This window comes from Dermacentor variabilis, chromosome 4 (genome assembly GCF_050947875.1).
Source record: "Dermacentor variabilis isolate Ectoservices chromosome 4, ASM5094787v1, whole genome shotgun sequence".
Taxonomy (NCBI): Eukaryota; Metazoa; Arthropoda; class Arachnida; order Ixodida; family Ixodidae; genus Dermacentor; species Dermacentor variabilis.
Window position 1 is genome coordinate 90,773,099 of NC_134571.1, and position 22,811 is coordinate 90,795,909.

The 22,811-nt window shown below is 45.3% G+C and overlaps 1 protein-coding gene across 1 annotated transcript in view; it reads right to left on the minus strand.

Moving 5' to 3' along the window:
- LOC142578273 (cell adhesion molecule Dscam1-like) overlaps nt 1-22,811 on the minus strand; it is a 525,316-nt gene that overhangs the window by 323,966 nt on the left and 178,539 nt on the right. Inside the window, exon 2 of the mRNA XM_075687674.1 lies at nt 11,692-12,081. Within this exon, the coding sequence (XP_075543789.1) occupies nt 11,692-12,081 (390 nt within the window). The remainder of the gene's footprint in view (nt 1-11,691; nt 12,082-22,811) is intronic.

The window sequence follows — 22,811 nt, forward strand, 5'->3', positions numbered from 1 at the left end:
CTCAAACTATGCAAACCGGTGGCCATGCGCTAATACACATTTCAAAGCAATACACTCGTAAACCTATTTCTGGCATGTAGTGTTTGTTCACTGCTTCTATAAGGCATTCAGCGGCCGCAGCTTCTGTGGTAACCTATGTATAATCAGAGATAAAGTAATGTCCACAATTTTTTTACTTTTTTTATTTGTAAACGAAATTTCGAATCGACTAAAGTGGTTCGTGCTCGAAGTAATCCCTCTTTCATTATTACAGTTTCTGCCAACCAAGTCTCTCTTCACGGTCACAATCACCATTCTACAGTTGCGTAAGCGCAAAAAAGATTTGCGTATTACTCCAATTTAGTATCCTTATAATATTTTAGGTTTCACATCGGCTGATGCAGTTTCTCTTTATTCGATCCTTCTTACCAAATAGGCCCACTATAGGACACCCGGCTACGGCGACAGCATGCGACATACTGCCACAGGAAGGTGTAACAGCGCTGGCTGCGAAAAAAGAAAGATAAACAAGGAAAAAAAAACAAGCAGGATGAAACGAAATGCGGCAGCACAACATCCGGCACCTCATCAGGGAAGTAATGAATACTGCGTGCGCACGCGGCGGCGACGAAAAGAACGCGAAGCCAGGGCACGCTGCAGATGGCGCCGCGGTTGCGCTGCTCCCTCTGCCGTCTACTCACCGCCCCTTCGGGCTATAAAGTGCGCGGCGCGCCTTTTATCCCGCACGTGGCTCAGCTCTCAATCCTCATCAAATCCAGCCCATTTATAACGGGGTAACTTCTTTCGGGCGTCGGCGGCGGTTTTTCCGGCTTCTTCCTCGGTCCTCACCGCGGCACCCTTTTCCGCTTTCCTGGGCGCGCTAATAGAAGTCCGACTCAAAAGTGGGAATGTCCCCCCTTCCCCCACGATTCTTTCTCCCACCACCCTGCCCCCTTTCCAGCTCGCGCATGTGGGGTCCTCGTCTTCGATTTAGTTTCCTCCCCTTTTCACCTCCAACTCATCCTCGCTCACTCCCCTTTTGTGACTTCGTCAGTGTGTCTCGAGGCGTTGTAGACGAATCTGTTTCATCAAAGGGTGTCTTAGGTGAGCAAAAACTAAAGAAATATTTTGTGAGAAAAAAAAAAAAAGCCGAGACAAGTCATAGGAAGCCCACGAGGGAATTTCAACCTGAAAGGCGTGGTCGGTTTATTATTATTTCTCGAAGTTTCTGCCTTTTTCGCGGTAGTTCTTCAGACCGGTTCGTCTGTCGTCGGTGCTCCCTTGAGGATTTTCAGTACACTCACCGAAGGTGAATGCGTGTTAGAAGGGATTTAGCTTTTCGATTTCGAAGAACTGCGGGTTCCTGCGGGTTTCATTGTGGCGTTCTCAAGTCGTCGCCAGACACGGATAATGCAAGTTTCACGAGTATACCGTGCCTTATTTTGCTGATCTATAGCTCTAGAGGCCGGCGAATGTGATCCGACCTTTCGTTGAGTCTTAACGTGACCCTTACAAACATTTCGTCAAGTGCACCTGTTACAAGATAAAATAAACAAATTGCCCTGCACGTGAAGATGTTGGTAAACATGTGCACGTTGTCGTAATGATGCTCAAGAAGTTTCTCATCACAGTGAAGGTCTGGCTCTTATGGATATGGTGTTCATTACCTTTAGTTCTTTCGTAACGGCAAAAGAATGCCGTAGGCAGAATTCTGCTTGAGTTCACGGTTGCTGAGCAGTGTTAGTTAGGGCTGGCCTTAAGGACGCCCACTCTTGATATCCGCGTTTATTTTCTTCTATCCGCTGGGTGAGAGTCTCCCCTTCGCATCCAGCAGTGCGAATAAGGCGGTTATTAAATTTTAGGCTCATCTTCTACATCACGACGTTAGGGAGGAAACTTTCGTAGAGCCTTCACAAAAAAGGAAAGAAAAAAGAAAGAGAGAAAAAGAAATAAAAGCGCGGTGAATTAGAGGCGAGCCACTCATCTCAGCGCCTGAAAAGCATGAAACACATTTCCAGAGCGTATGGGCGGACTATCCCAGCTCTCATGGTTCTAGAATCCCTGCGAAGAGACTAATAAAAAAATCTTTCTCGAAAATAGAAGGCAAAACAGTGAGCGTGAGCGATAAATGCAAAGGGAGAGGAGAATCTCATCACCGTTTCTTTTTCTGCTATGAAGAAAACGGCGTAGCGAGTACGCGAGAACAAAGAAGGTTTCATTAGAGTTCGCTTCCTTGGCATTTCCTCTAAGTAAACGTAAACTTAGAACATACAGAGGGGAAAAAGAGATTAAAGTATGAATAAAAAGGAGACTGGAGAAGTACGGAAAGCAACAAAACACATGTCTGAGCGTTTCTTTTAGGCTGTCTTTTTTTTTTATCCTTGTCTGCCATCATTTCGTTTTTCTTTTTCCTTTTTTTCGCTCTCTCGTACTGTCCCTTCCCAGCAGGCTCATCGTTTTTTTTTTTTCTTGCCAGCGCCTTGCGTCTCGCGCTTCTTTCTCCAAACTGTAGCGCCTTGCACAATTCCCCCGAGGTGGTCCGCGCACGCGCCGGTTCTTACTAACGGTGTTGCCAGCGGCGGCACCTCTGCTGTCAGCATCCATCAGGAGAAAAGAAGAGAGCATCTTTGCCTTCCTCCTCGCAGCCGCACCCTTCCTCCCCCATCCCTCAGCACCGGCTCCACTACCGTCTTTCTGCCGAATGAGTGACCGCTGCCTGGCAGTGGCGGAGGCAGCGCAAGAGGCTGCGCTTCGCCGCTGCCGCTGTGCTGATGCCGCGCTGACTTTCCCGCCTGCTTCGCTCGATCTAGCATCCCCTCTTGCGAAGAAGAAAGGGAGGCGAGGAGGCGGCAGGCGATGTTAGAATGCTCCAGCTTACTGCTTGCGTTAGTGCGCCGTCGCTCGACTCGGGCCTGGCGGGAGGGGAAGGAGGAGAAAGAAATCCGACGCCCGCATTTCGCCACGTTCATCCGACGCCCCCGGTCAGCCGGCGCACAAGCAGTGTCAGGGCGACCAGCAGTGCCTTTGTGCAGCGTGTCGCCACGGGCGCGCGGGTTCGGTAATCCGCGACGCTTTGTTCGCGACTGTTGCTGTCCCTCTGCGTCCGCGTTTCATCCGCTCAGCTTTCTCTTTTCCTTTCGTGTCTGTCTTCGCTTTCTATATTCGGTTTTCTGTACGTCCTTTTCCAGCCACCTCTTCTGGCGGTCTTCGCTTCGCGACGAGTCGGACGCGGTGCCAGTTTACGTCGGCCGCTCGGTGGGCTGGTCGGTTGGTCAGTCGTCGCCGCTCTGTTTGCGCTGTCCGCCGTCCGCCGCCGTCGGGGACGTAATCATGTCTAAAGCACACTAAATCCTGACAGCTCTTGCCACATTTTCCTGTTTCTTTCCTTTGTACTGCCCCCACCACCCGCCCTCCTTGCCGCCTTGTTTCCTCCATTTGCTGCCGGTCTCACTGCGAACGCTCTTTGGCTTTGCACTGATAACTCCGTAGCTGGCCACGTTTCTCAACGAATGTCTCCCGGCTGTCACAGCGTAACAGTCTTTGTAAGGAAAAGTCGACAGCTAAAGCATGTAATCACCAGCTGCCAAGCGCTTATTAGATTTTGCCATGTCCAGCGGTTCTCGTATTTGTCTGTTTGCTTGGCAACTCGCGTGCTAGCAAAAGGGACCTGATTGTTTTCGGTCACCTTTTTCCTTGTGTTCCTACTTTTGTACGGGTTCGCGTCCTGTTTACCTTGGATTGAAATCGTGTGTCCTTGTGTCCTTTCTATCCTGTATGAACTTTTTCGAGTCACAGTTTTACACGTTGCTGCACAAAGCTGTTTCAAATACAGAAGAAATATTTCTAACGAAAAGTACAAACGTTTTCTCCGCGGTCTTCGAAGCAATTTCGGTAAGTCGTATTGTTTGCAAAGTTAGTTCTGTCTCGCGCGATAACAAGGGCGTTTCAAAGCACACTTCTTCTTCAGCTCGTAAATAAGGCCTTTTAACTGAAATTAGTCAACAATAAACTGGTTAACTCCGCGGCGTTGCACTATAGGAATGAAATATTTGTTTAGATCTGAAACGTTGAAGCTCTCGTATAAATGCTTCTCCACGCCTCCTTCCAGCAAATGCACTTCCTTAGAAGGACAGCCATGTCATTTGCGTCCAGCGTGCCGTTGTCAGCTCGCATTACCGTACCTGATCTTCATTTGTTGGCTCATTACGCATAACAAACGATGCCGTGAACGTTCATACGCAAATAGTGAGCTCGGCCCAGCGGCCTTCCTTACGCGACCAAACAAACACGGCCGGAATCCCAACCAGACGTAGCCGTACAAAATAAAGGCGGCACCGATTCATAACACGCGCTTGGCGCAGCATCGGGCACCCTGTTGTTACTGAAGCGCCGGCACACGGCTGGAACACGCTCGCTGTATAGTTAAAACGAGAACAACCAGCTGCGCTATATTGGTGACTGAAGTGGAGGCTGAATACAGTACCTGTGTTCCCATTTGTCTGTTCATTTTAATTATAAACACGGACGGTAGCTCAACAAGGAAGCGCGCTTATCGCTTCAAGCACTCTCGATAAAAAAAAAAAAAGGAGAGTGGGCATTCATGAAGCACACGGCAGGCCCGCCGCGCTCACTTCATAAATATTTCCTTTTTGCTGCCGAGTCGAACGCGCACGCAGCACTGCTATCACACCGCGTCGGTGCCAGTAATCGGCCAAGAGAGATCCCCGCCCGGTTGTTCCAGTTTAATCGACCGGCTCCTAATGACCGGCTGCTGTTTAATGCTTTCTTAATGACAAGAGCCAACCGGTCTCCAATATTTCTTTCCCCGAGGCGCGCGCAGCTAGCGGGCGAGCTGCGCAGTCCTGAACTTGGGTGATTAGGGGGACCGGTGTCGTTATGCAGATACCTCTCTCTCCTCTCCATTGTCACCACCGTTGTTCATCTCGTCGGTTTTCTACTCTGGCGGGAGGAAGGAAATCGTCTAGCGTGCTCGCAGGCTGCTCCGTGCTTAAACATTGCGCCTGTAATATAGCGGACCCAATGCGTGTCGCGCTAAGCTCGAGGGGGGAATGGTCGTTGCCGCGGAACAAGCTTTCTTAAGCGGTAGCGTGAGCGAGTTTGTTGATCAGTTCGCGACTCTCAAATTTTTGGTTATAATTTCTGTCGGCAGAAGAATTTCCTCACGTGGCCTCACCTTTGGATATCGCCCCCTGATACCGCTCATCTCGTTGGCGTTGATTACAACATTGTCGCTTCGATGCGACCAAGTCGTTTGCAGCATCAGTGCTCTGGATAAGTAGGGCCGTTACTGATGCAACGGTGCCTTAATGGCGTCGTAGATTGTGACAAGGATGCGTAGATGGCGTGGAAGAAAGTTCACTCAACTGATATAATGACGTGTTTTATGCGTATGATCAAATGCGTCGGCCGAATTTTGTTTAGCGACTGATCTGTGCTTCTTGCACTTGCCTAAATGTCGTAGTGCGAAATTGTGTCGTACACAAGGTGATGACGCGGCCTTCCATCTGATCCTGACGCATTTTTCATTACAGGAACTTAGCATAAAGGCTTAGCATAAGGTTCGATAACAACTGCAAACTTAATAAATTATTGACGTATTGTATTCGGATGATCATAGAGACTGTAGAAAAAAACAAAACATATACCAGAAACCAATCTGATTTTATTCCTATCTCTGAACGTCAAATTGACGTAACCACCGACGCAAGCGTCGGGTGGTAAGCCGCTAGCGTACCCCAATAAAATGCTCTTCTTCTTTATAGGGGGTCACTCTTGTTTCCTTTCAACGCAAATAGAATTGTCTATATTGAGTATTTTTCTTATCCCATTGGAAGAGAAGACGCGAGGAACACGTTGACGTGTAGCTTCACTGTGGCCTAGCCAGCGCAGTGAAAATAGATAACCGGATGAGGAGGGCGGTGGCGGCGCTTGCAATTGGTCCGCTTCCTGTTAGCTCGCCGTAGATGGTCAAACTCGCGTCGGCGTGCAATGGAAAGTTAAAAATGCCACTAAAACGGACCCTCAGCGAAGACTAGTTGGCAGAGTGATGTCGTGTACGTGTCGATAGGGCTCGACAAGCTTATACTGCCGCGCAAAACGTTTTGTTATACGCAAATAAATCCATGCTCCCCAGCAGTTCCGAGATGCCAGTGCCAGCTATCTTCTATTCCTTTCAGAACGGGGGAGTCTGCTGCTATTCAGAAAAAAAAATCAGTTTCCTCCGGCATATTAATGCATCTATAACGCGTAAACGTCACTTTCACGCGGTGAGTTCTTGCAGTTTTGTACCGTCGCGGGACAAGATAGGCTGAATGCGCGCAGCGGGAAGCTTTTGACCAAGAGCAGACGGCTAATTGGGAAAAAGGCGTTGAATCAGAAATACGTGTTTTTATTTTGTTCGGTCTAATCATGTATAATCAATGTGTACACGTCATATCACATACGGAGTGTTCACTGTTCCCGTGTCGTCATGTGACAGACAGGCAAAGTGGGGGGGGGGGGCAAAAAAATTCTTGGACTAATTGTGAAGGGCTGACTGTAGAATTGGAATAAAAACAGTTTGGAATAGCTTTAGGTTATAGCGACCCTACTCTTCTAGAAGGGTACACGTTTTTCAGGGTTAGGTGTCATTGGCACCTAGCCAAACCTGCATGCTGATTTCAAATAACGACAACTTTATAACACTGCTGACTCACGGTCTGTGTCGCGAGTACTATTCCTGCACACTTACATGCGATTATGGTTTAAAAGACGCACCATAGGGGACTATAGGTCCAGAGGGCAACTCACAGCATCTCAACAGAGTTGCTTAAGTTGTGTAACGTCCTTGCGTTTCCAAGGAAAAGAAGGGACGATGGGAAGGACGCAATTAATTGTTCAAACCCTTTCTCATTTCCGCATTAGGACTTCAGTAGCTATGAACAAGGATTCAGATCATAAGAACTACACCATGTTTACATCTCACGCTACAATCGGCCATCAGGAATAGCGGGATATTTAAACAGTTTGATCTGATGAGTTTAGTCTCACCTTACGGGCTTTGCCCAGGCGAATAGCTACATGTCATTCGCGCTCTTTTTACTCTTTTAAAGGAAGGTCATAGAAGAAAGCATTTACTCTGGCGGCGAAAATGCATATGTCTCAACAACGTTTACCACATTGCTTAGTCTTTTCAATTGTAGTACAAGTCTTCTTCTACAGGTGTTTCTACAGACTCGGCTACAAACACTTCACGCGATTTAAAATGACGGGTGCATACATTTCAGTAATTCGGAAAGCGCCTTAAAAATTCTGTCTGTATCAATTCAATTCTGCTGGTAATATGAGACAAGAATCTAGCAGCCAACTAGTCCATTGAACAGCATCACTTGCAATGTTTTCGAGAATGTTGTCGCTTCTAGGGGAGGCCGCAGCTAAAGAAATTGTGCGAAGACATTACAAGAGAAGTTTCGCGGTTCCCAGCACGCTCAACAGCAGCCGCGTCGCATTGTGCTTTCCAACAGGTGAGGTAAGCAGGGTAGTTCTTGCAATCGCTACAAGTCTAACGAGAGCTCGAATTTGTGTAGCAGCTAGGCAGAAGTTGGTGCGTTGTGTCAGTACTGTTCCAAGCTGAGGAAGCAGATATATAATGTTCCGACAAATTCATTACAGGTGTGCGTGACTACCTCACCTCGATTTATTGTCTAGACGCTGATAAATGTTGCTTGCTGTGTCCTCATTTTACATTAAAAATATGTTTCTAAAATGTCTGCTAACCATTCACTAAAGGTATTTTGACCGTAGACTCACCGTGAGTTCCGCACAATAGGCTATTTATTTGTGCCTGAGAGGAACTGTAGAGCCAACGTAGAGATACGCTTGAGAGGAACCGTTTCAGTTCTGTGTACATGTTTGTTTTTATGAATGCATGCTGCCAGTCGTGTCTTCTTTAGATGAGCGTTAATTTCCCCTTATGTTAAGCATTTATCGTTGCAGATGTTCTACTCTGGTTACCACGCCTATTCATATCGATCATCGCTTATCGATGCTATAAATCGCCGATTTCGACATCTTAGAGTCATTTCTTAGGTACTTAGCGCCACGCAGTTATTATTACAGGCACTGCACTTGTAGAACCAGTTTAAATCTTCTCGTTGTGGCGAAGTAGTGATTTGTGACACACTTCCTTGAGAACTAATGTGCGTGTGTTGTAGCGAAAACGGGCGTGGCTGTCATCCTTTGCCGGGTTCGAAAAAAAAAAAAGCGCGCGGCTCGTGATTACGCCACAATAACATCAAGATTTTGTGAAAAATAGTCCCAGTGAGACAGGAATCATATCATATCGTCGGCTTTGCCATCTGACAGTGCTGAGCGACGATAATTATACACGAAAATGACGCCATCTGTTCACCAGTGAGCTTTGGTTTGGAGTCCAAGGAGTGTTATTCCACGAAGTCTCATTTCTGAAGTTCCGCCGCCAGTCCAAAAGCTCGACCTGGCATTTTAAGACAGTTTACAAGAGTTTCGCTTTCGTTTCTGATGCGAAATCCCGGCGAGTGGCGTTGCCACTGTTACTACGCATTTATCGCAGTCGCTCACATGGTGGCGGCGCCCCGTGCGATTGCACCGCGAGAAAAGCGTCCCGCTCAGAACTGTGCTAGACCCGAATTGGAACTTAGTGATGAGGACTCGAGCTACGAGTCCGGAGGTGACAGCAAACCAGATTTAAGCTCTGACTGTGGCGACGTTTAAAGTAAGCCGAGGACCATCCGCAGCTGTTCCCCCCCACATGAGGCGGCGCCGGAACTGGGTCACTGGACACGGTGGCCACTCGCGAGAACGAAAGCATCGCAGCTCCCTCCGAATATAAGCGGTGATTAGAGGGAAAGCTCGCCGATAACGCTCTGACCACTCCCGCAAGCACGCACCGCTCCTGTCCGCAAGAAGGTGAACGGACCGACCTCCGTGACCACCGTGCTGTGTCGGCGCGCTTATCGCCGCGGCTGGGATTACACGTGGTGCTGTCAACTACGCATTGATTTCCTGTTCAGCAGCGAGATTCGTTTACGACCTTAAGCGGTCTCCTTCCTAGTGCGCGCTCATCTGCCGACGTTTGTGCTATACTGATTATCTGCATAGTACGTGCTTTGCTTGGTCAGGATGTGCTGCCAGCGGCAGCAAAAAAAAAAAAAAAAATCAGTTCTCGCCCAGGAGGCCGCCCGGAGCACAACTTGGCTTAGCACTACGGAGCAGTGCAATACATTTTACAACTGCGCGGGATTTCTGCTGTTCTTCGCCTCCGAGATGATAAAAACGACCTGTACATATACAAGCGCATATGCTTAGATGCATATGGTGGGGTTGCCCTGCAACGCTGTGAGAGATTGGTCCTGGAAAAAGGCCACTCCAGGAGCACTGGTGAGGTTTATTGGACTTCTCATCAGACCATCCTCAGAAGTAACCGAAAAGGCAAGACTGCAAAATGTCTTACGAGGATCGCCAAGTTGAAAAAAAAAACACAACAACGTATTATGGAAAAGTGCGAAATGCATCTACGCTTCACAAACCAGGAACGGCTTCCCCGCATGGCAGAGGCAATGGAGAAAGTCTTCATTTCTTTCTTTTATCTGAAGAACGGCACAGTACTGAGCATTTATTTTATCAGACATTATTCCTGGGTGATATATGTTTGAAATATATATTCTGAATTTCCTTTCATAATTATACTTTTGTAGATATGTTCTTATATTTTTGCTTTTATCAACTGGCCATAAAAATTGAGTTTTCTAGAATTCTTGCAAAATAATTTTTGCTTTGCAACGTATGTTTTTGTAAAGAGCACTTCATAGTGTGCAATTTGCTGTGCTGCAATGTGTGCCGGAATATTATTTCTAGTGGCAAAGAGTTTTCTCTGAGACCAATAAAAACGACCGTTTTCCTGCGGTAACGAAAGAGTTAAATGGCGTGGCAAGGGAAACAAAAGGTTATTGCAGTAGAAACGCCATTTCATTTTATTTTCAATTATAGTACCTGACTTACAACTGCTCATATTACGGACAGTGAGGCCAAATGATATATCTGTAGTTGCGAAAGTGTACGAGTTTATTATGAAGAAGTGTATAACTGAATTAAAAAGAAGTAGTTTTGGTGTATCAATGATATGGTTACGGTGTACATGTATGTTGTTTTTTAATACGCAGTGCAGCTAGTCGTCCTGAATGTGAGCGATATCGTGCTTTAGAATTATTTCTGTTGAGTGCTCTTCCTTGTGGAATTTATTATGACAAAGCAATCAATACGTCTTTTAATGCGCTTGCAAAGAACAGAAAGCTTCCCATTTCACGACTGCCTCTCACGACTGCGTTACCTCATCGCGAGCTGGCTCGCTAAGGCAGCCACGAATTAAAAACCCTCTTGCATAGCACAAGCAGTTACAAATGCAAGTTCTAATAACATAAAAAGAAGACGTACTTTGCATATGCGGAGCTCGTGGCCCCGAAATTGTCTTCGTAGATAAGCCTCAACCTCATCAGCGCGAAGCAGTTGCAAAGAAATTTGGCGATGGTTCTCTTTCCTATTTGGACAAAGCCATTGTCAAGTGTTGATTTTATTTTTCTGCATAAGTTTTTCAGCCTGCCATCTACGCGGTAGGCTGTCAAATCGGCGCTCGTTATGCAATTGGCGAGTAGATGACCGATAAATGCCAGCTGACCTCGCTGTGACGGTCGAGTGTTGCCACGTGATGCAAATTTTCACGCAGAAACGGTAGCTACGCTAGTGCGTTCAGTAGCGACGCTCACCTCGAATGGCAGTTCGACGGCGAAGGGAACGATTGAATCCCCCTATTACCTCTAGATGCGATCGCGTTCTGCACATGCATGATTCTGTGGTTACGTTATCGTTTAGCATGTGCGTGCAGTTTCATGCAAAAATTACCAGAGGAAACTCTGCCACTGTGGTAGTTGAGCTGTCATGGGAATGGCGGGAGGCACATTCATTTGTACAACTTTCGTGCTTGTTACTTAGGACGAACTTGCGGCGTTACATATTACGCCTTATATCGCTAAACTTCCTAGCAATCGCACTTTCTTTTTTAAAACTCAACCCGGTAATACGTCTCTGTGCATGTGCACAATGAATGGGCATTATTGTCGTTCGTAACAAAAAAAAAAAGGTTGGTGTTCAAAATGGTAAATTCACAAAGCCACAAGATTGTTTAAGTAAATCCGGTAAATCCGTGCACCAAGCTTTTCCATGCTGGCTGTACCCTCTAGAGGTAATATTTGTAGAAAACAGAGTGAACATGCATGTGGAGCGCTTGGTGTCAGTGCTACGTCTAGAACGACATTCTTGTGTTACGCAAATAATAGTGTTTTTGTTGCACAGTAGACGTGACTTTGTTTCGCTTGACACGGGTGCACATAAGTCGCTTCTGTTTTTTTTTTTTTCTGGTTATGTTCGCGCTTACATTTTTTTTTGTACACTTAGTATGTTTGTGTGTTTGGGGTACGTGCGCGCATAATTACACATACAGTGTTAGTTATACCTTTCGACCGTGTAATCGGGCAGCCGGTTTTAGTGTAGCCTACCCTCCCATTTGCGTGCAGTTACTAAACAGCAACAACAAACGACATTCTGTGAGCATGTGAACAAAATCATGCTGTTCACACGTGCTCCGCCACTCGGAAACGACAGATAAAAATTGGGGCGCACCTGCTCGGACCTTGACGTCCCTGCTGACGATGGTGCCGACCCCGTTGGTTGCCGAGCAACGGTACGTGGCATGGTGCACGTCGGCCGCGTACTCGCGCTCTCCGAACGCCCGGAACACGAGTGTGCCGTCCTGCAGCACGCGGCGTAATCCGTTCGGAGTAGCCGAGGCGACCAGGACGTCCTCCGGGCCGCCCGTGCCCGAGGCGGTGGCGGCGGTGCCCTTCGCGACCGCGGCACCACTCGGAGAGTCAATAGCGTGACCTTGGTGCGTGTGCCACGTGACCTGGAGTCGCGGCGAACCGGACACTGAGCAAGGAACGTGGGCGCCGGTGGCGTTGCTGAACACCACGCGGTTTGGAGGCTCCACGAGGAACACCGGTCGTGCCAGCTCTGTCGGTAAAAAAAAAAAAAAAAAAACAAGAATGATTCCGGTGTGAGAAATCAAGGTGCAGCACGATAAGGACAATGACAAGTGATCTGTACCGCGCTATAAGCACACACTTCGTTCTGCAGCAACAACGGCGAGAAATTATTTTTGGTTGTCTTCTTGTAGTTATGCCGCAACTTTAGGCCCAGCACGCATAAACGATTCCATTCAATTCGGTGCGCTTAGTTAGGTAGCATATGGAAAAGCATTGGCCGATTGGACAAGCGACTCATGCCCGCTTGAAGGCGTATAAAAGCTCGTTTCGTACATTTAGAATTCGGTGAATGGCAATTCGCAGTGTCGGGCCTCATAGCGGCTTAAAAACGACACTGTAAGACAATTGGTTACAGAGAACTTAACGCTATGTCGTGTTGCCTGTGCCTTTACATGCGTATGTTGTGAGGAAAATAGCTTAAACACAAATTTTAATATGAAGAATTAGTTGTATTCGATTGATGAATTACATTTTGGGTATGCAAAAACCAATATTATAGAGAGCAGTAGCTCGCCGAGATAGATATGACTGAAAATCTCAAACACAGAAAGCTCTTTGAGCTCAGAACCTCCCAAACACGCAAAAATATGTTGAAATTCACCACGTGACACTCATGTGGGAGGGATATTGTTTGGGCGTCAAATTCTTGATCGGTAGCGCTGGCAATTGTTTTCCTGGCCAGTGAGGAAGGGTATTCCGCAAAAATAATGAAAGTAATCTTAAAAGAATACTTTCCCACTCTCAATTTATTCAGTCTTGCTCTGTAGAAAACCTTTATAATATGATCTATCGTATATAAGGTCATTAGCATTCAACGAATTAAGGTGAAAAAATGCTACTCTAGGTGCTACATCTATAAATGTACATCGTCAACTCCTCATCGGCTGTTGTCTCAATATAAGGCGCGACACGAGTCTGTCAACGTCAAAGTAACACGATACTGTAAGGATTGCTTACGCAACATCCTCGTTGCTGCTTCCATTAAGAAATGTCACGACAGTCTGCTCTTGCTCGTAAATTGTGAGACCGCAGGAATCCACCAAGTTTCCCGTACTTCTACTGGTTCTGATCAAGTGATGTAAATGCGACACTAATAATGTAACTTGAGATCGAAGTCTTCTAATGAGACACCCTGCCATGTCAGAATGTACGTCCTTCGTTAACATACAGATGCGTCCGATGTGACGGAGAGAATAGACCCGTTATGGCCTTGCCTTTTGGCTCCCATTGTTCCCTTTTCTTCTCTCTTCCCTACTGATTATTTGTTCTTTTTTTTCTGAGACTACCGCTTGGTGCTCCCTTTCTTCTGTCATGTTTTCATAAGGATTTTATTATTATTAGGTTAGCCTTCTGGTAAAGCGATGCCAATGCCGATTCAAATGAGATCTCACAGAATACTTCAATCGTTTATTTGGGGTTTTGAAGGCTTAATTTAAGAAGTTTGACCATAATTTTTTTATTGTTGCTCATACCCTCTAAGATATTAGCGCCATACCGTTAAGGGCCCCATGTCAAAAAAAAAAAAAAAAAATTCGGTATTGGCGTCCCGCGTCCAGCGTCGACTATCGTTTCGGCAGACCACGCAGATCCAACCACGGATACCTAACCACGCAGACCCTCCATGTAGCGCAAAGAAGTCAATGAAATAATTTAATATTTCAAACTAACATACGTCAGAAAAATCGTAAAGTACGACTTACACCTAAGCTACATATATAGTAGCATTGGATTGTAATTTGAACATACGTGAAAACATAATTCTGGTTCTCGGATACTAAAAAAAAAAACTTTTCCAGCGTTTCTGGCATTCATAGACGTAGCGTCCGAGATTTGCGTGCGCCGGCGCGCGCAAATCTCGGACGCCACGAAGCGTGATGTCCGGTTCCTTGCTACACCTACAGATGGCGCTCGCCTCCGCCGCGTCGCGGCCCACGCTAGATGCCGCGTTTCCTCCAGAAAGCTCGCCTTCGTGCATAGCGTTCGCCGCCACCGTTTCTAGGTAAACATTACGGTTTCATAAGCTGCAGTTGCCTGGAAGCGTGAGAAGCAGTCAGGGATCTTTGCTATCGCGTTCCACTCTTAAAGGCGAAGCTTAAGCGCCCTCCAGATTTTTTTTTCTTTTTTGCATTCACCTATTGGTGCGCACTCCTCATCTAGAATCCTCTCCAAGTTACATACAATAGGTGGGTATTATTATTATTATTATTATTATTATTATTATTATTATTATTATTATTATTATTATTATTATTATACACTGCCGGCTCAAAGTCCAAAGGCGGGCAATATACAATGTAACCGATGCACAACAAAAGAGACCGCGATGTATTACAATAATGTTGTCTTGCCGTCTGACCATCTATTTCAGTGTACGAATTCCATTGGTGTATCATCCTCCGAAAAAAAGAAAGTAAACTTCAACGTGTCGGTGCACGAAAAATTTATCTTTAGTGCGTTTTGTTGGTGTTGTCGGGCGAGCCTACTACTTAAAGGTGATAAATATGGCGATGGATCTAGAGCTCGTTTGTCATAGTAAAGTTGTCAGAGAAATTCTAGCCTAATTTTTTTTTTTTTTTTTTTGCCTCCGTGCTCATGGTGGGAGTATGACATTAGTTTGAATTAGTTCAGAGGAACCTTCTAACTGTGCAATTTTGTTATGTATAAACCTTCATTAAATATAAACCCGGCATGTTATGCTTGTCCATGTGGTAAGATCGGGGTATGCAACTTAGCTTTCTTTCTATTCGTGTCTTCCTCTCGTTGCAGCCGTTTGGCCACACTCTTGCTTACGCCGGAGGGTATTTACTAAATTTCCTGTATCGATTACAAGGAAATCTGCTTTCTTACTGCTTATACATCAGTCTGAGTGCTCCTCTGGACTCACGTAAACCCTCGAAGTCTCACATACCCAGTTCAGTATGAAGCTTTCAGCACAGCAGACTGTACCTGCTTACTTGATTCTATGCCCCCTTTACTCAATGCCGCGTGTAGAGGCCTTGTAAGGTATTTTACAAATATTAAAGAATAAATAAAAATAAAGATGCTGCAGCACATACTCGCACGAGCTACCACACCGTTATTGAATCGGTTTTCAATGAGTTATGCGCTTCTAAATATTTGTCGACGTTTCGGGCATCTCGAAGTCGTCATGGCGAGTCACTCCAAATCAATCAGCTCCGGCTCGCGAGTAAGGAGAAAGAGCGGAGCCCCGTTTTTCCAAGCCAGCACGCAAGGCGTCACGCTTTAGTCAAGCGGTAATGACTCTCTACTCCGAAGACATCACACCATGCAGATGAATTCTCGGACGACGTTCTGGCTCGCGAGCGAGATAAGCCTTGCCGCACTCGTCTGCCCGGAGAAATTAGTCATGTCCGGAGGAGAGCTCGGAGGCGCGGATGAGAAATGAGCCGCGCTGACAGGCTCGGTGTGCAGTCGCTCCTGTCCCCATCAAGCAGCCCACTCCCGCCTTTTCTCCTCCTTCCTATCTCGCATACGCGGTGGCACCACTAATGGCCGCATTCCGCATGCAACGGCAGCGATGAGATGCCGTGCTTCTGTGTCGATGAAGCCCATGGGCGCACAGCCATTCCGGGAGCCAAAACTAAAAGGCAGACGCCGCTGTCGCGTAATTCTAACCAGCTTCTGTGAGTTCAGATTAGCTATACAATCCCCTTTATGGTCAAGCTAATCTTAGTGGTTGCAGCTTGCCAAACGCGAGAAAAGACCTCCCACCATGTGGCAATCAGTGCCAAAGAGAAAAGGTTGCTTAAAGCAACAGCTGACGAAATATTTTGTCGATAGTGCATCGATTTCGAGCATTATTCTTCATGGTTGAGGGAAATAGTTCTTTACGTGCCGTCTATAGTCTCTAATAGCAGCAAGTGTGTTTCTTCAACAGCCTTCTGTTTTATTGTTTGTGTTTATATGGTGAAACTATTTCCAATTGCAATAACAGGAACTGCACACAACTATGTAACAGATTATTACTTGATAACGGGCCTACTTCTGTAAACGAAAAATTTTTATTGTTTACTTTGTACACATGTTTGTTTACGATTAAGGTTTTACATTGATTATATGTTGCAGTTTTGTCAAATGTATCTTTTCGATAGGCATTTGATAACAATGCTCATACAGAAAATCAGCTTAATACAGAGAGAGCGAATAAACACTTTTATTAGGTAAATCCTGAACCAAGACTGTTGAAATTAATGAGTTCACTATAATGATCTTTCTTGTTCCCATTCTGAGCTTTTTCATACAATAGTACACAGCATGTATTCAAGATGGTGGCGGATTTCAATGCTAAGTTGCGAGTTGAGCCTACAAACATAAATTTTTGATCACAGTTCCACACGTTATCCTTACAGCTTCGGTTGTAACAGGTTCCATTTTGCTCTGTTTTGTGAATTTAGTTTCATTTCTTCAAACAGGATGTATTTTTCTCTGTCACTGAAGATTATTCCATGGCTTCACGACCAACCACTACGCTGCATGCCTGCGGTAATACGTTAAGGTTATTAGGACACTATTAAGGTTATTAGGACACTTTTAAGTCGTTGAGCTTAGTAGTTGGACGCCCACCAAGCTCAGTGAAGTGGTACTCCGTTAGATTGACGAGTCCGACCGATATACGCACCATCCAAATTTTTGTGCGTAGAGGCATGCGGTGATGCCTCGCACTTTTTATAAACATTTATCTATAACTGTCCCAAAGTTCCCTGCTCGTTATTAGCGATGATTCTCTTTCTGGCACCTGGCCTTAACGTCTGCAAAACTTCGAGTAAGAGTAAGGCCGATCACTTCGGTGAAAAGTTGTTGCAGTCAGTGCACGGGCGGCAGAGTTATACGTATTGCTCAAAAAAGCAACTAATTTCAATTACAAATCTTCATTCGACAATTTAATTGATTACAGTTACACATTACTTCACCACAATATTAGTTGAGGAATAACTCAAAAGTAATTGATTACTTATAGGCTATTTTGCTCCAAACCTTTATTTACATAATGACGAAACAGAACCGCGCGGGCCTGGCACTTTCAGTGCATCCTCTGTAGCCCTTTATATATTACTTATCGGCAGCACGGCTGGTCAGGAGCTTATAGAAAAAAGCTGGCCTAGCTGCATTTCTGATAACTGACGCATTTCCACTGCTTAAAAAAAATGAAACATTCAGAGAGTAATTACAGTAAAAAGATTGAAAATCAGCATTCCCTTGTGTTGTTCTCTTTTACTCTAAGAATCTTTCTGTTTATTCCTGAGCACTGGAAATGCATAAGCAACCTGAAGTAACAAAATTTCGTTGGTCATCGTCTCTTGTTTTTGTTGTAATGCCATCTGAGGGGGTCTTCTGTAAGTGTCCACCTAGTGGACATGCCCGTTTCGTCTGCTGCTGAAGTTATGATTGGCTGAGTTGGGGTACGTGTCAAAAGGCGACAGGCGCCTTCAGTCAATCAGTCCTTCAGCAGCAGACGAAATGGGCATGTCCACTAGAGTGACGCTTACAGAATAGCCTCCCCTCATTTACGCTGAAAGCTCGCTGGTTGATGAAAAAGCGAGAGAAAGACAGGGAGATTAGCCAGTCAATGTGCGTGCTGGGGCGTAGGGCGATGCTGAACCGAATACGGTTCTTGTGTACAAGTTCGCGGTTACTCAGCGTGTGGGTCTTCTACGCAGCGCGGAGCTTCATTGTTGCTGGGACTTGAAGAAGAAAAACGCTTCCTAGTGTGTCAATGAAAAGCTGAAAAAAGCGTCCATATGTGTTTTCCTGGCATTAACATGCTAAGTGGCCTTCACTATCGAAGCGTACGAACACCGGTTCAATTAAGAAACTAACACTCAACGCCCGTGATTACCTGTGTGAAAATGCGCATTCGCGAGAGTTCTGCGTGTGCCATCTCGGGCGTTCTACTGTATATCTCGCCAAATTTAAGTTTTCAAGGCTGATTCTCACCTGTTACAGCTTTCTCGTCAATAAGGTAACTAGTTACATAAACAGAAGGAAATATTGAATTGCAGTAAGCACTATCGAGTTAACAAAGTCAGTATTAAATCATAAGAATACAAATAAATATAATTGCTCCCATGTAATTCATTACATGTGCAAGTCAGACGGGCAGCAACAGGTGACGTTACGCCTTCTTTGTTCCCTACGCCATTGACCACACATGCACCGCTCTAGATAATATTTGATCCATGAATATCGCCACGTGCGCTTGTTTACTGTTCTGTGGTCACTCTTTACTGGCTAACTGATTTTAAACGCTGTCACTCAGCGTAGGACGAGCCTGCATGCGTCGGAAGTTTCTCGAATGTTAGCGATGCTTCTATATACGTTGTCTGTTGTCACTGTTCCTTCTGTAATTTGACTGTATGTGCGACGGGAATACTGTAGTACTTTCTGGAAGACCTGCAGGCATCAGCGATTACTCTGCAGCCTTCGATGACTAACGTATAAAAGCCGACGCGCTCGACCCGCAAATTGTGTTCGCCGTTATCGTTATGCTTTGAGTGTAGCCCGTTTTTCTGGGCACAAATTCGCCCAAAAAGAGTTAGTTTTGCCATTAATAGTCTTGCTAGTGTGTTCTTTCATGACAACGCGACAATATCGTATATCTTTCGCCGATGATCAGCGATATCTGTGCTATATGAGGCAAATTCTCACGAAATCATGCAAGCCATTTCGACCCAGCCTACAGCAGCCGCTCCACATCACTGCACCGTTGCACTTACTCCGACTTCTGAACAAATCCCACTGTAAAGCTGTAATAACATCGCACGCATAATATGAGTACTACGATGGCTTCCTTGACTCTAAGCCATCTGAAAAATGAGAGCTAAGCAGGAAACGCCATCGCTGTGTAATGTACCGGCCATATCTTTTCGCTACCTGCAAACAGCACCTGCAGCTTCCTCCATACACGGTTATGGCGGAAATGGCCATTCGTGCTAGATGGAAGGCAACTACGTAACTTTAAGCATTAACGTCTCTATGAACTCCGCGGTAACGGGCTGTTCCGTGGTGGCGTTCGCAGAAATTTGAGGCACGCCGTTTTTTTCTTCTGAAAAGCGGATAACGGAGCCGGTAGGTACGCGTCCGTTTGGAAACATTGTTGCGCAAAAGCGACGTTGTTAAATGAAAAAGAAACAAAGAAAATCGTACACAGAACTGCGGTTTATTAATGCAAACAAAACAGATAAAGAATATCAATGGAATTTTCAAAGTAACATTTACAGCGCTCTAGCGTGAGAACTAGAAATAAAAAACAGTACAAGTAAAAACATTACTCCTTTATACTAGCATTACAAAAACTGTATGCAGTCCCTTTTTTCATAAAAAAAAACATGCTATTAAATAGACGCAGCGCAAACCACCATGATAGGAGAATAGATGTTGCAATGCAAAATAATCTTGCTTGCGCAACCTGTCACAACAGGGGAGCACAACGCCTGTAAAGCGTGCTTTCTCTGTAAAGCACGTACGCAAGGGGCGAAGCAAGCGGCGTGTGTGTGTGTGTGTGTGTGTGTGTGTGTGTGTGTGTGTGTGTGTGTGTGTGTGTGTGTGTGTGTGTGTGTGTGTGTGTGTGTGTGTGTGTGTGTGTGTGTGTGTGTGTGTGTGTGTGTGTGTGTGTGTGTGTGTGTGTGTGTGTGTGTGTGTGTTTCCGCTTCACCTCGGTAGCTCTCACGCTTGCAGTGCCGACTAATCACGTAATTTAGGAGACATATTTCACTATTCTTTTTATTCATGAACGTTATCTCTCGTCAACCATCGCTTTCCATCACATTAGCAGGCAAAAAGTTGGATGGATGTTCTCAATTGTGTTTGCCTTTATCAAAAAAAGGGGGGTGGGGCAAGCCTTTAGATGTCTTCTTTTACTTTTTTTTTTCAAATAAGATAGGTGACGCTTATGACGTTGTGGAACCAACATCGCATGTGATTAGGGGATATTTAGGGCAATGCAAAAAAGAAAATAATTACGACAACGCACGTATGAGAGTGTCACGATGTTTTATTTCCTTTCTTTACACTCGCTGTACTAAAAGGCAGAACTACATTGTGTTTCGTCATATGTGTCAGTGCTGAGAAACAGGGACAACTCACTATCACCTATTGCCGTGCGCTGCTTATCCGAAAGAAAGTTAAGACACTCATCTGATAGGCTAACACAACTTTGCACTATAGTGACCTGACGAAATCTTTTTGAAATACTTTTACACTAACCATGCAGCGGCTAAGAGTTGCGTGGGAATGGCGCTAGGCGCTTACATCGCACATTTATGCAGCTAGTAGCAGCATGCGACGGTATTACACGGGCATACAAAGGTGATCAGTTCGTACATACGGAGTAAGCAGTTAAAGTGTGCTCATGTGGTCAGCGAAAAACTATGCCAAGAGATAGCTCTCGAACAGTGCCGGAAGGAATCTCTCTTGTGTTGAAGCCAGCTAAACACTTAAACTAAATATAGGTTGCGATACCACGCACGCTACTGGCTGCACCTGACAGTTACGTGATCCCTAACCCCTTTTCGAAATGACCCGCTAAATGTGGAACGAGTCCCTTGATCCTGTACCCATATATATTTGCTTTAAAATCAAGCAATAAGCTTTTAGCGAACGCTGAGATACCGTACAAACTGGCCCGCCCGCCCATTTTCACATAGTAAGTGCCATGCAAGCAGTAATAGACGGCAAAGTATGATGAATGGGCATGGTAAAACTCTGGATTTTTGTATAACACGCAAAATGGTCGAATCAACAGAAAAAAGCGGACTCGCATATTAATAATTCCTAGAACGGCCCAAAATCTTGTTGCGCCGATACGATGGCAAACGTAGAGGCCGGTGCCTGCGTTTTGATATGTAAAGTTGGATCATGTGCGGATGTGACTCAGGCGATAACTGTAGACAGCGCCATGGTATGTCCTCACATTGAATAGCGCGACGTAAGCGCAACTACAGCTCCGTGAAAAGAGAATCAATATTACGCGGCAATTAACATTACATTTCTCTTGCCCTCCTCCCCAACGTGTGGACACAAAACATGAACTTAAGGCTCCTGTAAAGCGGGCTGTACCTGTAGAGAATATGCGTTTAAGGCAAAGCAAACAATACATGTCACCATCATTACTGCGTTAAACACACTGATGAGCGGAAACATTGGGATATTCTTTTGACACCATGGTTAATAGTAAAGTCACGGTTTCTTGTAGTATGACGGCTGCTTGTAACATCATGGTTACTTGTAACATGACGACTGCTTGTAACATCACAGTTCATTGTAACGACGCGGTGGCTTGTAGCAACGCGCTCGAAGCCTCGGAAACGGAAACTTGATGAATGTACCCACTTGCAGGGGCACAAAGCGACAAGAGCGCACAGTGGCGCTTAAGACCAATATTGAGCGTTGCTCATATAAACATTCGTTCGGTTCTATGGCTGAGGATGCTAGGTCCTGTGAAGTGGTGCATTGTAGAGGAACTTCATAGCTCAGTAAATGACTGAATGTGATTGATAGATTGACAGAGCACAGCCATTGGCTAAAATGGGTTGACTGTTTTTGATAGGTTTCGCTATAATATATTGTACTGCAGTCTTTTAATCAATACCTTTATATGTGTTAACCTTTCATGTTATGATTTCATCACATTCCTGAATTCTAGCGAGGTTTCCGCGCATTTACAAAGTTTTGCGTTGTACTATAAAAGCTCCAAAAATCAACTTGGCCAATATTCTAATTTCAGCAATGGGGGTGTACTTGCACCGTACTGAACAAAAAACTACTGGTTGATCGTGACCAATGTCGCATAGTGATTGATGTTGTCTGGTTCGAACGATCAGACTTACAGTTTCCTTGTAAGCGCACAAAGGTTTCATGTTATTCTACAGTATTGAGCAATGCCATTCTTCAATTTGTCCACACCTCTTTTTTGTTAAAGCTAATAAAATGATTTCCTCCTTCTGTTCCCTCTTTCCCTTCCCCCAGTGTAAGGTAGAAAAGCGGACGCTAGTCTGGTTGACCTCCCTGTCTTTCTTCTCTCTCTATCTCTCTCTCCAATCAAATGATGTCCTCTTTTTCTTCCAGGCATTGCAAAATTTTACAAATCTAAGTAGGTTTATCTCATAATGAATGTTAGGGTTTAACGTTAGAAAGCAACATCTGTTAATGAAAGACACCGTAGTAAATGACTACAGATTACCTGGGACCACCAAGTCATCCATAAAATGCAACTAGAGCGAGGTACATCAGCGTTATTACAAAGGGAGGTTGTCGGTACGCGGCTACCACGGACGACAAGCAAATCCGCAACCTTGCACTCAGTAGCAGATAAGGAATTAGAGAGCACTGTAATAGAAACAACATAACCTCGACCACTACTGGCATTTCGGTCTAAGTGATTTACGCTAACCTAGACGTAATGTTCGTGTTACTCGGTAGCATCTAACATAAGCCTTCAGTGGTGAAGCATGCCAAGAAGAAAAATGAACAGTGCCCTTTGTTCCGCTTGGCAATGTGCAAATCTATAAATTAGCCTAATTGCGTAAAATAGCAATATCACTGCCAGGACAACGCATTCATTGCAATCATCCTGTACCCAATTTCCCTGAAGGGGCCTACGACGTTCAGGTTTGCATTGTTTTTGGATGGTTCAGTGGATTGTTCTGTCAGAATGGCGATGTTGTCTGTGTTGTCATAATC